The 16,473-nt window shown below is 30.8% G+C and overlaps 1 protein-coding gene across 1 annotated transcript in view; it reads left to right on the top strand.

Annotated features, from left to right (window-relative positions):
* LOC142330674 (WD repeat-containing protein on Y chromosome-like) overlaps nucleotides 1-16,473 on the top strand; it is a 101,507-nt gene that overhangs the window by 69,854 nt on the left and 15,180 nt on the right. Inside the window, 3 exon segments of the mRNA XM_075376120.1 lie at nucleotides 3,929-4,131; nucleotides 8,166-8,390; nucleotides 14,795-15,023. Of these exon segments, the coding sequence (XP_075232235.1) occupies nucleotides 3,929-4,131; nucleotides 8,166-8,390; nucleotides 14,795-15,023 (657 nt within the window).

Below are 16,473 nucleotides of genomic sequence, written 5' to 3'. Positions count from 1 at the left end.
ATTCAAAATGTGTGCGGCATTGCCATGCTGATAGATATATCCTGAGAACAAGTAGGACACATTATTGCACAGTTGGACAACCATAAAATCTGTTCGCAATGGGTGCATGACTTTTCTTTTCTAAGAACAAAAGGAATATTATGAACACCTTCTGAAACATTATCATGCTGAGGAACATGAAACTTGGTGCATCATTCCAACACAGAAGAAAAATGGTAGAACATGGGATACCAGCACTATAGTTCGCCACAAAAAAAAACTTAAACACAACCCTTGCAAAAAAAACCCAAACATATGTACATGACTACCTGAAGCAAGACTAGCTGAAGTACCTGAAGCTGGGTTAACTGTAGATTTTGTACAATTCATAGAGAAGTTAAAACACTTTAGGATATGTGTGTGTCATTTTAAACAACAATCCATACAGCTGATAATGCTACAGTACAATAATGCTCAGTCATATACACATCGTGTGCAACATTTGAGACTCTTGTGAAATTGATATTTGAACCTGTTCCACACCCTCCATATTGCCAGATTTTGAGCCCTATTTTCACTTCTATCTGCAATTAGAGATATTAAAGGTATTCCTCTCATCACAGATGATGAACTGAATAATGCAGTGAGGTTGTCGATCAAGAAAACATTGCCAGAATTCTTCATTGATGAAACGGGAAAACTGCTTTTTAGGTTAAAAAACTGCAGAAATTTGTAACTGTGGAAAAATAGATTTTGCAAAATTAAATTGCTAAAAAAAAGTTACAAATAAAATTAGTTTTGTGCCATATTTGTTTCATTTTACTAACTTTTCATTTGCGAGTTATGAGCAACTGTGCATTACTTTTCAGCAAGACCACGTAATATTTTTAACTAAACTCCATCAAGCCATGGCTTTAGCCAGTCTGTTGTATTTTTGCTTTTTTTTTACCATTTTTATAAGAATAAATGGTAAATAAACAGAGTTATGTCTAATTATATCGAAAAAAATTAATTTTATATATTTTAAACTTGCTAATTAAAATTATTACTGAGGGTTTATTTTGTACACCTTTTATCATGTATAAAAAAACTTACTGAGATGGTTAATATATGCTACACCATCTATTGCAAATAATTAATTTTTGTTTACATATGCAATTAAAATGAATTCTATAACGTTAAATGAGTAAATATTTGAAAAAGGAATTCTTTTGCGGTTGTTATCCAATAAATTAGAATTAAAAATAGAAAAAATACTGATTAGAGTCCTTTTCACCAAAATATGTTAATGTCAAAAAAAAACAGAGAATGTGGGTAAGTAGATAACCACCAATGAAGAGAGGATTATACAAATAATCGTGGTTAGTGAAGTTAGTAAATTTATATATTACGTAAATCAGATATTAATTATTAAATTTATTTATTAAATGTGGGCTTATAGATTAAATAATACTAACTTGACATTTCTGTCTGCTAAAGTAAAAAATTTATAAAATTCTAATAATCATAGTAGTATAATTATATCTGTTGAAGAACACATACAATATTGAATCGATCTAAATGAACTGTGAGCTTTTATTACTGTGAGCTGGGTTTGAATGATTGTTATCAATCAAAACATCGTTCCCATCAAGATATGTTCTGCTGAAAAACAGCCGCGATGATGTGGTAGACGTAATACATCCAAACTTTTGTGACTTATAGATAAAGAATCCTGGTTACCAGGAGACGAACATTCATGCGACTGACTGTCTCGAAATCCAATGCAGTACTGAAATATTCGGAACGGAACGCAAAAGTGGCGGGAGTATCACAATTCTTCCTTCGAATCGCAGAGCCCGGACAGTGTCCCTTGCTGCTGTATGATTCTGTAATCGGGCGTGTTTCAAGGATTTATATTTAGTGTCGGTTATAAGTTTTGTTATATTTATGGACGGATTTGAGATTAGCGTTCCATATCAGTTTTGGACCAGCTGAAGAAGTCGCCCAAAGCTGCCAGCTTAAGTACCTAGATGCCAGACTTTAAAGGGAGCGGCAACTTTAGTTCTTTCATGTTCAACCGATTGTATGGGCACTATAACTAACGAATTGAACATATCTGTAATCGGGTTAGAGTTAATATATCATGCAAATAATATTTAAAGTATGTAGTCCATTTGACAATTTATTTTAGTAGTCGTACTTACCGCGGTTTTAACGGATTCGGTGTCAGTGCGGTCTATCAGTTATGATGGTATCAGTATTGCGGCAGCGGATGATCTAGCGGTGGATAGTGAGACTATTACACAACTTCCTGCAAACAACCGGGAGATAATATATAAATCTAACTTGGGTGACCTTGAATGTACTAACGATAAATTATTTGAATTATGCAGTCAACCTGTCAAATTCTTTTAGTAGTCCTCTATACTTGATTTAGTTTTAACAAAGTTTGTATCGACGCGGCTATCAATTTTGATGAAATCGGTGTTGTCAGCGAATGAACTAGCGTAGTTAATGAGACTACTCTAAGACTGCACAATTTCCTACAAACAACCGGAACATAATACAAATCATGCTAATATTATTTAAATCTAACGTTAACTCATTTAATTATCGACTATTTAACGAAACTTAGGTGTAGTAATTGTTAAGCAGGTATGAACGTACGTTTACATGGATTTGAATACTAGATCATGATGACCGGTGTTCTTTGGTGGTTGGTTTTCAATTAACCACACATCTCAGAAATGGTCGACCATTTCCACAAAAATATAAATTATATTTTGTGGGAAGCTTGTATAGACTACAATACCGTTTGAATTTTTTAAAACATGCTTCGTTAGATAGCTAATCTGTGCGAAACATGGATTTGTTTTATTTACGCATATATTACGTAAATATATTTATATTTTTATTTAGATGTTTGTATAATGGAATTGAAAAATTTGATAACAGATGCGAATAACATTATAGGATAATCAATTTGCATAATTATTATGCACGCACACATACTGAATTAATTTTTTTATTAATATTATTTGAATTTATAAATATGACATTTTTGTTTTAAGTGAATCTTCCTTCAGTCTTTGTAAGTTGTATATTATGTTTTAAGAAAATAATGTTGGTAAATTTTAGAGCGAGTATGGACTGTAGATGATGTTGATAATAAAAAAAACACAACTCCTTGTTGCCTTTGATGAATTGTTGCGTTTAATTTCTCTTTATTCAATATATAATTGAACATTATCAAGACTTCAACTTAACATATACTTGAACATTATGAAGAATATAACTTATGTAAGCGTCTATCCGGACGTGACCGCTCTGGTCGTGATTTTAACATCGAATGCTAGTACGAGCTTAACTTTCCAATGAGCTCTAGCACCCACTAGATCGCAGCACCGGATGACTCGACGTGGAACGGAACAAATGTGAACGAACACTTACCTTAATATGACGAACTTAGTGTGACTTACTCTCAATAAATTCAATGTAAGACTTAAGAAATCGTTTAAAGCCGATTTTTTATATAGATTTTATCATAAATGCTGGATTTATGTACGATAAACATGTTCAAACATAATGAACAAGGTTGACCGGATGCTTGTGGTAGATAATTCTTAGAAGTTACTGATAAACATGTACAAGGTCGACCGGATGGGCGTGGGAGATAACGTTTTGTGTGTGTGCTCAAAATGCGTATAACTGATAATTCTGTTTACGTGAACAGATATGTGTTGGGGATAAGCATGTTTAAACTGGTAGGATTATTAGATCGTTCGTAACCGTAGGCTTGATGCAAACTAATAAAATAATGTTCAAACCCAGCTCAAACAGTGGTAGAGGCTCACAGTTCATTTTGACCGATTCAATGACGTTTTTGTTTTTCAACCGGTATAATTATACTACTAATCATTATAAGTCTAAAATCATTATAAGTATTTAGTTTGTTTTATTTTTAAAGTTTTATTAAAGGTAGTGTCCATAAAGTTAACAGAATGAAGAGTAATATTAGTATGATGCAGATTTTAAACGATAAAAGCCATCAAGCTAGTGAAGTACTACATTACCCAAAACAGCTCATTTCTAGTTCGAATACGATGCTATCCCCGTGTAGCAGCAATCTTTCTCCTATTTCAAAAGTCTCCGGCAGTCTTTCTTCACCTGGTAACTGCAGAAATATTATTTTTTTTTATAATTATGATAGTCATTTCAGAAAATTTATATTAACTGAAATTGGTTGTATTTTATAATATATCCCACATACCAATGAATCTGCTATGTCTTTAATTCATTTTATTATTATGTAATAATTATAATAATAAAATGTTTTCATTAATAATATTTTTATAAAATATTCTATTTTAAATTATAATAGTTTAAAAATTAAAAATAAACAGTAATGTATTTGTAAGAAAAATAAAAACACAACTCTGCATACAATTCTCTTCATCATCAAACGATTAGAACCGTGATTCTCAACCTTTTTAGCGCCATGATCCCCAAAAAGAAAAAAAATATATAATGAATATTTCGCGACCCTCCAACCCAAACCCAGTGAAATGTAGTTGCGACAGGTACGAACATGCATGTCTGAAGTGTAAAAACATGACCATTTACAGGGTCCAACTTGATGTGTACGTGGTGCTTGTAATTTGATCTGCTTGCATAACATTTGCTGTGAGTGTCAAGTTCTAAAACTGCATATGATACATTTGAACACGTTAGGCTGTCAGCAGTATTAAAAGAGGCGTAAGGGATTGCAGAACGCTAGTTTACTTTTGAATGTGCAATGTGCGTCTAATGGAGTAGACGATTATGAATTTACCTCATTGGATGGAAAACCACAGTGCATAGTTTGCTTTCAAGCTCTCTCTGATGAAACCATGAAGCCATCAAAATTAATTCGACATTTGGAAGCAACATCCAGATTATAAAAGCAAACTCTTGGAATTTTTCGAAAGAAAATTACATACTTTGAGAAATCAACAAGCACTTCTGTTTGTAAATACATACTGATAAAACTACACTTGAAGTATCTTGTCTTGCAGCATTAAGAGTTGCTGGGATGTCCAAACTCCATACAATCACAGAAACCTCATATTCCCTGTTGCAGTTGATGTGGTCAGTGTTTTAATAGGCGTGGAAAAAGCAAAAGAATTGAAAAAAATCCCAGGACAATATCTTTTTGATGTTTTTTATGAAGTTACTAAAAATTATAACATAGATTGGACAAGATGTATTGCACTACGTAATGATTGTGCAAAGACGATAAGAGGAAAGAACAGTGGTTTCTACAAAAAAATTAAAAGATCATCTTATTCACAGGTCGGAATGGACGCTCTACTTCTTCACACACAGGCTCTTGCGAAAAAAAATATGCAAGATATTCTATGTAAAACTGTAAAAATGAATAATTTTATTAAAAGTCGACCATTACAGAATAAGTTGTTTGTTAATCTATGCGATGAAATGGGTGAAAAGGAAAAAATCTCGCTTTTCCATACAGAAGTCAGATGGTTATCGCAGGGGAAAGTGTTAACCCTGTTATTGGAACTGCAAGATGAATGAATAATAATCTTTCAGGAAAAACAAACGCCTTTCTCAATAAATACATTAGCTAATGTATTTATACGACTTCACTTGTAAATGTGAATTTACAAGTATGTGAAAAAAACATTTTATTAATGACAAACAATGTTCATTCTTTCATTAAGAAGCTTAATATATGAATTATTTCGTTTCCACTCACTTCCAATTATATTGAGAAAAAATATGGAAGAAGAAGACACTATTATTCACCACAGTTGGATTTCATGAAGATCCATTTGCTTTGACTAAAAATTCAATTGGCGGAATATTAACCAGAAGATAAAAATAATTTCTAGAAGAGACAGGTACTGAATCCATTTAGTGAAAACATTGTTAAAGCTAAATTACCGGCTGAAATTTACAACCAGCTCATCGAAATGTCTGCTGATAAACATTACAACTACAATTCACTCTGAAGAATAGATACGTTTATGCTTGCTCGTCGAAGTGAATATGGAGATTAGTCACAGAAGATTGAAAATATTAATCCCATTACATGTGTACTTATAAATGTAAGTAAAATATTTATAATAGATGATTTTTTTATTACAAATGATTTCATTGTTGTTTACGCATAAAATTGTAGGCTAATCTCATGACTCCACCCCCTTTCATATGACTGCGACTTGGTTGAGAAACAGTGCTTTAGAGGATTTGAAATTTTTTTAAATATAAATTAATTTAAATTATATATTTTTAGGTAGAGATCTAAAAATTACTGTACTCTTCTAAAATATTTTACATTTTTTCTATTCAAATTTCTTCCAGTGTGTTTCTGTTCTTAACTCCTTCTAGTGAGTTTTATCTTTCCAAGACGTAATTATATAAATATTAGCATGTTTGTCTGTTTGATTGTTTCACTCTCATAATTACTTTTACTACTTCATTTCATACCTACTCCTAGAAGAATGTAAATCAAATATTTTTGATCAGTAAACCGTTGGCTTTATGAATCAAATAACTGAATAATTTAAAATATATGTGCAGTAACTGAATTTATTAATTATTAGCAATATTCAAAACTGTGTATACAAAAAGAAGAATTGAATTCTATGTGTTAAAGAAACTACCTAAATGAGGCATTATATTGCATTATTTTTTTATTATTTTCCATGAAATTGTGAAATTAACTCATTTCAAACGGTTTAAGATTAATTTTTTTCAGATTGGATATTTTTCTTTCTGATTTCTTTCAGAAAGATACTTATACTTTACATTGATCACAAGAAATTGTTTGAATATACATTTAGCCTCTTACACATGTTTTACAAAGTTCCAAATTTCTTATGTATAGACTGAAAATTAAGTACTGTTTGTTCAAGTATACATCTTACTAAGGAATCTTTTATATTTACAGGTAAACCTGTTGCCATAGAATGAAATATAAGACTTTCATTAATCATCTGAAGCGCTTCTTTGTTCTTTTTTTTTATTTTCTTAAGAAAAAACTTTTCTTTTCTTCTTTTAAAAGTCTATTTTGTTCTTTTGGGCTGTTCTCATTTAATTGAAATATAGTCTGCATGTTAATTCGTGACATATTCATTGCAGGAATAACGTACCATTTAACTTCATTCAGAAACACAGGAAACATAAGATGGACAGGTTTAACCATTTGTGTCATCACTGTTTATGTAGCAATTTAATCCAAGATAATATTGGAATTGTTTGTGTTCTGAATGTTGCATCATAGAAAACAAATGGACTAACTGTAACGAAGAAACTTGAAAAATGTTGATTATTGTTTTTTGATAAATGACACTTTTATGTCCATCAGCAAGAAACTGAATATGTTAGAAAGATATGAAACAGAAAAAAATCAGTCTGTATCTAACATTCAGTTAAATACAGAGAGGAAAATTTGGGGATTTTACATTTGAAGGCCTAGGTTTATTAAAGACAGTAGATGATACACTGAAAAATTATGAATTTATCAGGATTCCCAGAAAAGGTTTTCACAGAACTCGGAAATCTTTTCTTCTAAGAGATGGGGAATGTTCTAACACCCTGACATACTACCAAAAAACTGAAAAAATGTTTTAAAACAAAATACTCCAGGGCCTAGGCAATTCCCTCATGATTCATTCAGAAATCTGTAGGCTACAGTAAAACATAATGACAAAAATTTATTTAATAAAACATTAGTAGATCCTTAATTACCTTATTATGTTATGTCGTATTTTAAAAGTATTGTATGGTTCCTTTATAATTAACAGAAGATTCTTACACAAAATAAATTTCACTTAATCTGTTCATGTGTATTAGACTAACACAACTCTTAATTGTTGTAAATTTTCTTTTAAATATCTAAGCCTTAAGATTAGTTATCAACAATCAGTTAGAACTTAATAAAAATATTAAATAATTGTTTTTTGTTTTCAATTTCATACTTAACTTATGACCAAATCTCTGAAATAATAATTAAAAACTTTCATAGTGGTTAAAAGTAAAACTTTCATAGTGTAAAAGTAACTGTTATTTAGTTGAACTTATCCTGAAATTAATTTCAATATACATATAACATTGATCTTAAAAATTACTCAGAATGCTGATAATTCATGGTTAAAAGCCCTAGAAATAATCATTCAATAAACAACCTATTGCTTTTTCAGTTTCAGAAGATGATTTTATTCCAGTTCATGCTTTATTAAGTCTTACAGCTCGACCATTTAAAAAATATTGGGGAACATTGTTAGCATCTATTGATACTGGTGTAATACAAGTATGGTCGCATCATAAAATGAGTAGATTGATAGCTAAGTTTAATGCATACTATGTGCCAGAAGATTATGTAATGGCTATGGCAAGTGATCTAAAGAATATGTATCTTTTTACTGGTAAGTTTTTTCTTTATTGTATCATTGGATTTCTGTTTAAAAAAAAGATTTATCCTTAATAAAAAGCAATGAATACATTTATTAACCAGAAAACAGGGCAAATTGATAATTATCTGGGGAAATATGAAGGAGACTTTGAGAAAGCCAGCTTTCCTAATGCACCTTTTGCTTATGTGCAGACAAAATTTTGAATTAAAAATTGTTGGAAATAGAATGAACAGAAATAAAAATGTAATTGTTTTTGTATTTGGTATTTTAGAGGAACTTGGGAATAATGCTTTAGTGACAATTAAACAGGCTTAACAAATACAAAATCTGAACTAAATCTATGGGTGAAATTTCTGAAACCTTTGAGCATAAAAATGGTGTCAGGCAAGAGTAGGACTTTCACCAGTCCTATTTAACTGTGTATTGGAAAAAGTGATTAGAGAATGGTAGAAGAGATTAGAAGAAAAAAGAACAGATGAAATTGAGATATAAAAATAAAAATCTTCAATCTAGAGATCAGTTCTTTGACAATTTCAGATGATTTGTGATTTTTTTTTCAGAAAATGTAGAAACAGCAACAGAAAATTAACTTACTAAAAGAAATATCAGGAAAAATTGACTTGCAATTTTTGAGAAAACCAAATCTATGATCAATATAAAAACCTTGTCAAAAATTTTAAACATGAAATATGGAAAGATCAGTGGAATATAAAAATTTAAATATGTATAAGAAGTAATACAGAAAAATGGACTGGACAAAGAAGCTAATAAAGCCAGTGCTAGAGAAATTGAACTATCCTTTCAATTAAAGGATATGTACAATAAAAAAAATCTACAAAAATAAAAATTAGCGATTACAATACAGTTATTAAACTGGAATGCCCATACGCAGCAGAACATTTATCCTTAACAATGAAAAGAGAAATAGAAGAGTTGGAAAAGAAAGAAAGGAAAATTCTGAGAAAGATCTTAGGACCTAAAAATGTGAAGAAGGGTATAGAAAAACAGGTAATAAAGAAATTTATTTGGAAAATGAAAAGCTAATACTGAATTAGAAAAAGAAGAATAATCTATAAACATTTACTGAAGATGAAGATGCATGAAGAAGATTAATTAAGAAAATATTTAACATTTTAATTCTAATCCCAAAGCAGTTAAGAAATGGGTAAAAGAAGTTAAAAAAAGACATAGAAGAAATGGATATTAAAAAGAAGAACATGAAAATGAAGTCTTTTAGATGAAAGAGTAAAAATTTAAGGGTTATCATGAGGTAGAAAAGTAAAAGACCAAGAACACCTGGTCAGAGAAAGGAAAGAAACAATTTAGTGATAAAGAATACTAGAGGAAAAAAGGAAGAGAAAAGAAATCACAAAGTTATTTCGCAAGATCCAAAGGTGGTCAAAATCAAAAATAGAAGAAAAAGCAATAAAGCCTATCTGTAATGATTAGCAATGCAGCATAGGTGAGCATTTAGGCACTCAATGGACATTCTTAAATCTCAAGAATTCAATTAATTAAACTACCAATGGTCAACTTTCATGGTCGAATGGTTAAGTCTTGGCCTTCATCCACAGGATCCCAGTTTAGACTGTTTGTACCACATTTGCACATAAGCTTCAAGCTTCTGCTCAAAATTAATTATCTCAGATGATAAAGTAAATTTTGCCCTATTGTGAATAATTTTTAGAAACTGATTTAAAAATACTCTTTATAATTACTGAGTTTATTAGAGACAACCAGATATACCTACTGTACTGACAAAATACTGCAGTCTGGCAAATGAAAAAATCCACCGCAACGTAGACTGTAATTAATATTTTTTTCAATAAACCTTCATAAAAAAATTCTAATACATCAAAGTAAAGCTTGTTCCTTCCTACATTTCTTTATAAAAAAAACTTGTGCAAACAATAATAAATGCAACACTACATTCTTGAGGAAAATGCCGGAAATACAATCTTTCCAGCCTTTTTATACACACACTACCTTTCCAACCTATACTTCAATAAAATTTTCTTTTAGCATGTGCAGTTTCCATATGTTAAAATGTGGACTCCTATCTTGACTCTCGTTAAATTTCGGTACATTTTGTCCAATAATTTGGCAATGTCAGGCCCTTAAATAAAACTGCTTTTATCCATATTCTGTTACAGTATACAGATGATTTTTTTTACAGCTATGAACAGTTTTACAACACAAATTGAAGTATAAGGTAGTTCTTGAAGGAAGAATCATATTTTTATAGTAAATGGAAAAGGTAAAATGATAATGTTTGTATAGATTGAAAGACTTGATTACATGTGGTAGAGAATTAAGCACTCTCTATCTCTGCGTTAACTGCAGCCTGCTACTGAATACTCATCAATATCATGCAACATCCTTATGGTTATGTCATAAAAATGTTTTAGAAACAACATTTTTTTATGTGCTTGTAATATAGTTGTAAAGACAAAAAATCAAATAACTAACAGTGTGTATACTAAGATTGAATTACGTTAAAGTATTGTTAACAACAAATGTTGTAATACATAACATATATTAGTTTCAATTTTCGTATTACTTTCTTAAATTTTTAAATCTTTTGATAAATCTTTCTACTTTTGATAAATTTTCTTTCTCCCAACTGAACAGAGAAATACAACTGTAATACAACAGTAGTATACTGTAATCACATTTGTTAATTTATTACACAAATATTTAATGAAAATGGTAAAACACATATATTATGAATTATACAAACTATTTCTTAACTATTCTAGACTATTTCTTAATAGAAATATATGAGATAAGTTTATTTTGTTATTGTTGCAATCAAATACTAATAAATTTGTTTGACCAGGTAATATATTACAATATAGTTAATTTATCATTAGCTGATGTAATATTCATGAAATTTAAGTTATATTTATAATATATAATGTGTTTTTTATTACAATTATACGTTTTCTTAAATAAATGCAATTTATACAATTTAGCATTTATATAAAACAGCTCTTGGCAATCTTATTATACTATGTGTAAGTTTGGCCTAAATAAAACAAACCTTTTTGTTGATCAAATAGGTTTAATAGGTTAAATTTAACCTTGAGCTATGAAATAATTAAAATTATCAATAATTCTATAATGAACTATACGAGGTGCTACTCAAAAGTTCGGGAAATTTTACCATAAAAATAAAATAGCATACCATAATTTCCACTGTCTCCTTCAAAGTAATCCCCTTGGGCATTGACACAGTGACCCCAGCGTTTTTCCCATGATACCATGCATCCAGGGATGCATGGAATCATGGGAAAAAACACCTGCAAACTGGAAGTTTGCAGGTGTAAGTGTTCGAAGCACGTTCTGCGTTTCTTCCTAAATCTCCTCAATTGTATTAAAACGACGGTCTTTCAATTGAAATTTTATTTTCAGAAAGAGAAAAAAGTCGCACGGGGCAAGGTCAGGCGAATAGGGGAGTGGGGAATCATTACCGTCTTTTTGGAAGCCAAGAAATTCCGAACGGCTAGCGATGTGTGCGCGGGCGCGTTTTCATGGTGCAGAACCCAGCTGTTGTTACCCCATAGATCTGAACGTTTGCGCCTAATGCTTTCACGTAACCGCTTCAAAACTTCACAATAGAACATCCCATTGACCAAGAGGAACAAATTGCTTATAGATAATGCTTTTGATGTCGAACAAACAATCATCATGAACTTCACGTTGCTGCGAACCTGGCGTGCTTTTTTTTGGCCGCGGTGAACTTGGCGACTTCCACTGCGACGGCTGCTGCTTAGTTTCAGGGTCATACCCGTACATCCATGTCTCATCACCGGTTATGATGTTGGAGATGAAGTTAGGGTCATCTCTTGCTGAATTTTTCAAATCACTACAGACAGCTACGCGATTTTGTTTCTGGTCGCTGTTCAACTGTCTCGGTACGAATTTTGCAGCAATGCTTCTCCTGTTCAAATTGTCCGACAAGATGCGTTGCACGGACCCATATGACATTTGTACGATTGTGCAAACATCATGAATTGTTTGTCTACGATCTGCAACAATAGCCTCTCGCACTTTCGCGATGTTTTCCGGTGTTGCCCTTGTTGATGGTCTTCCTGAACGCTCATCGTCATCGACTGTCGTTCGTCCATCTTTGAATCATTTGTACCACAAAAGAGTTTTACTTTTACTCATAGCATTGTCACCAAATGCTTCCACAAGCATGCGATGGCTTTCTGCACTAGTTTTCTAAGCATGAAGCAAAATTTGATGCAGGTTCTTTGCTCTTTAAAATCTGTCATTTAGAACTTCGCGGAAGCAGTAAAACATATCGTTACACAACCGCAGTGACTGTACCTTCCATGCAAGTAAGATGCACTCTTTCAAGGAAACAGGTCAGTAAAGGAAAGTTTTAAAGTGAATTTTGCTTTTAATTAATGTAACTCTTTCCTTTTAACATTCAGTCCAAATTTATGAAGATAAATTTTGAAATTCTGTTGTAAAATTGTTTATTAATGTGAAAAAATCATTTTCATACTGTAACATCATATGAAAATGAGGATTTTTTTTGAAAGGCGTACCCTTGCCAAAATATTGGACGAAGTGATCAGAAACTTGATGAGGGTCAAGACAGGGGTTCTATATTTTTAAATAATTTTATGTAAATTGCACATTCTACAAAATATTTTGTAAAAAAAATTTTTTTTTCTGCAAAACTTCTGGAGGTCAGAAATAGCATACTCAAAAAAAGCCTACAAAAATTACGTTCATTTGTTTTCTTCAAGAATGTTGTCAACCCAATTTATTGTTTTGTTCAATAAGTTCTTTATAAACTAATGCAGATAGGAACGAGCAATGGTTTGATATTGCTATTTTTAAAATGATTTATTGAGGTGCATTCTTTCATTATCCAAACTACAACCAGAATTTAATTAACTTAAGAGACATAGATTTTAGTTTTTTGTCAACATTTTCATTAAAAATCTGTTATTATAAGGCGCTGCCTTTCATCTGAATGGTTTTGAGTTCAAATTCTTATCATGCTTAACATTTCACTTGCTACAAAATTTGTTTATCTATCGTCATCACTGACTTTAATTGAACCTAATATAGTAGTTAACAACTTTATCTAATATATCTTAAATATTACATCAATTGTCATAGATAATTTTTTAAGTTTGGATGTGCTCTTCGAAATGAAATTAAAATAAATCTAATTTCATCTATGAAGATAAACACACAGTGAATGTGAATAATATGAAATAATGTGTGTATTTTTAAAAGAAATTTAAAAAGAATCACTTTTAAAATGCATGAAAATGTTTTCCAGTGGATCTTGTGAAATAAATTAACCACTCTTTTCCAAAATTGATCAGTAAAATATAATAGTGTAACTTTGAAACATATTTCTGAGTATTTCAAATACCATTTTAAAAATATAAAAAACTAATACACATCTTATAGCTGATATAATTAATTAGAAGTCCTAGTAACCTAATATTTCTAAAATATGGCACTGAAACAAAATAGATCTTATTTAATGGATTTAATAAGTGAAATGGATCAAATGGATTTATTAAAATGTGATCTTTCTATTACAACTTATTTTTTACTTTTGAGAGTATAAGTGAGCTAACCTTATGGTTGGAATTTTTAGATTTTTATATCATATAATGTTGATCAATGTTAAATACCTGCTCAAGTTGTTAATTTTTTTTTTAATTTAAGTCTATTTATCTCTTTATTTTAATAACATTAATATTTTACATTTATTTTAATTTCATCTATTACTTTTTATTTTATTGGCATATCTGAATTTATTTAGTTTAATGTATTATTACATGATTAATCTACTTAGAATAAGAAATTACATTTATAATGATTTATAACTAATACTATTTTATTTTTTGTGATTTATTGAGAAAGTATCATTTCCTAAATATGTTTTTGTTTTGACAAAAAGATTATCGTTGTTTCAACATACTCAACCAATATAATAAGTCATTTGACAGTGTGTGTATCTTTTTGTCCTTTGTTATATTCATACATTTCTACATTTCGCATAACATGATGTTAGTATGAAAAGGTCATTTACAGAAGCAAAGCCTTATGTAAGGAATGAAATGATTTTATAGAAAGAATAATAATAATAAGCTTTTTATCTGAAACTGAATCATCATAAGCAAATAAATTTAATCTTGAGATCCACATTCAACAGCAATTTTAAAAGCTCCAAATCTGATTATATTAAAACATATTTTTTCAAAAATAATTTAGTCACAGATATAATGGAACCTTCACTTATAAGGGATTTGGTTTACAGCTTGTCCATATGTGATGAACTTTGCTATAAATTTTACTTAAATCACAATGTAAGCTTAGTTTATAATAACTGAATGACTTAAGTTTTGCTCAAAAACTGTTTAAATGTATTACAGGTGATACTGGTGGATATATTAGAGTGTGGCTGATGACCAATTATGCAGTACCAGCTAATGAAATAATTCCAATTGACTTTGCTACTCTTGAGGAAACATTCTACTATTTACAAGTGTACAAAATAAATCGAGCTGCATTGACATATCCTATATTACTTTCACATTACCATGGCCATTCAGGAACTGTTACACATCTGGAATATTTAGATAGTATAAAAGTTCTTATAAGGTATAAAAAGTTTTTATCCAAAAACTACTTGCATAAATAATTGAAAACTCCAATGGTGGACAGGACTGTTATAAATTTCACTTGCATTTCTCTATTACTAATCAAAGAAAAGCACAGCTAAATGTAGAACTGCATTGTTGTATTCATTGTAACTCTCATGTTTTTTATAGTAATAATCAGAAAACTGTTCAAATTTATTAATTTTACCCTTAGTTAACATATTAATATTAGTAATTTTTTTTTCATAGTTTTAGTGGCATCAACTATACTGCAGTCATCCTCTTTCCACAACAGAAGAAGGAAAAAGGATATTTTTTCCTTCCTAATGAAAAACACAAACTACTTAGTCAAAAGACTAGTCTTGTCAACTAGATCATCCTGTAAAAGGATATTAAAACTTTGAAAGAAAACACAAGATGACAAAGGTGTGAAGGGCTCTTGCCTCTTAAAAAACATAAAGCATTTCAAACAAAATGTTGCCATATCTATCAAAGGAACTTCAAAGTCATATACAAATAATTATTAAAAACTCATTCTTTCAATAAATTGGTCATAATCTCTTAAAACTCATTAAATTCTTTATTCTTATTGCCTAGGTTTGCCCTTAGGCCATCCTTTTTTCTTTTTCTTTTTTCCATCTCCCTGAAGGCCTCAATGTAGAATTCAAAAGTATCTGAGGCCTCGGAGATGGAATCTTCTATTCCTCTACAATAAATTACAGAGGATGTCTTGCTGCCAGCATCTGATAACGGCTTCGATGGTGTGGTCAACAGTGCATCTGAGTCAAGACTCTTACCACTGGCATATAGCGGCATTTAATAACCTTCATGCTTTTGTAGCCTCCATCGTTGTTTTTTCAAAATCCTTTTCTTCTAGCATCTTTACTTCAGCCTTTACTGTTTCCTGAAAGAGAATTTTCTTACTTCAATTTTTACAATCTGTATATTTTGCTCAGATTTCTTCAGCAGTTTAGCTCCACACTCCTTCATCTTTTGGGTAATTGAAAGCTCATTCTAAGTTGTTTAACAGTCTTTGATTTGGAGTCATCTGGTTTCTGGACTACTTTCTCGTAATGGTTGACTCTTCGATTTTCCGTTGATTATACATTCAACCATACTAGCCACAGCTTGTGCCAATTGAGAAACTATGTAGTCTTTATAAAGGGAGCTGTCGAATCATGTGCATAGGACGTAAACTTGGCATTCTGCTGAGCACGATTTTCCTTGGCTGATAGTAGCAATCTTTTTTTAACCTCTTAAACAGCTACTTTTTGTTTATAAATAGGGTAATCTCTACCCTATTACCCTTCTTGTACATAGGGTAATCTCTGCACACCCCTCATCTGGATGTGCGTGTGCACCCGCATACACATACACACACACACACACACACACACACACACACATACACACATTTCTATATCAAGAAATCTGTTTCTTGATACATTGCA

This window comes from Lycorma delicatula, chromosome 9, assembly GCF_047948215.1.
Source record: "Lycorma delicatula isolate Av1 chromosome 9, ASM4794821v1, whole genome shotgun sequence".
Classification (NCBI taxonomy): Eukaryota; Metazoa; Arthropoda; class Insecta; order Hemiptera; family Fulgoridae; genus Lycorma; species Lycorma delicatula.
This window is presented reverse-complemented; position numbering and strand designations above follow the sequence as displayed.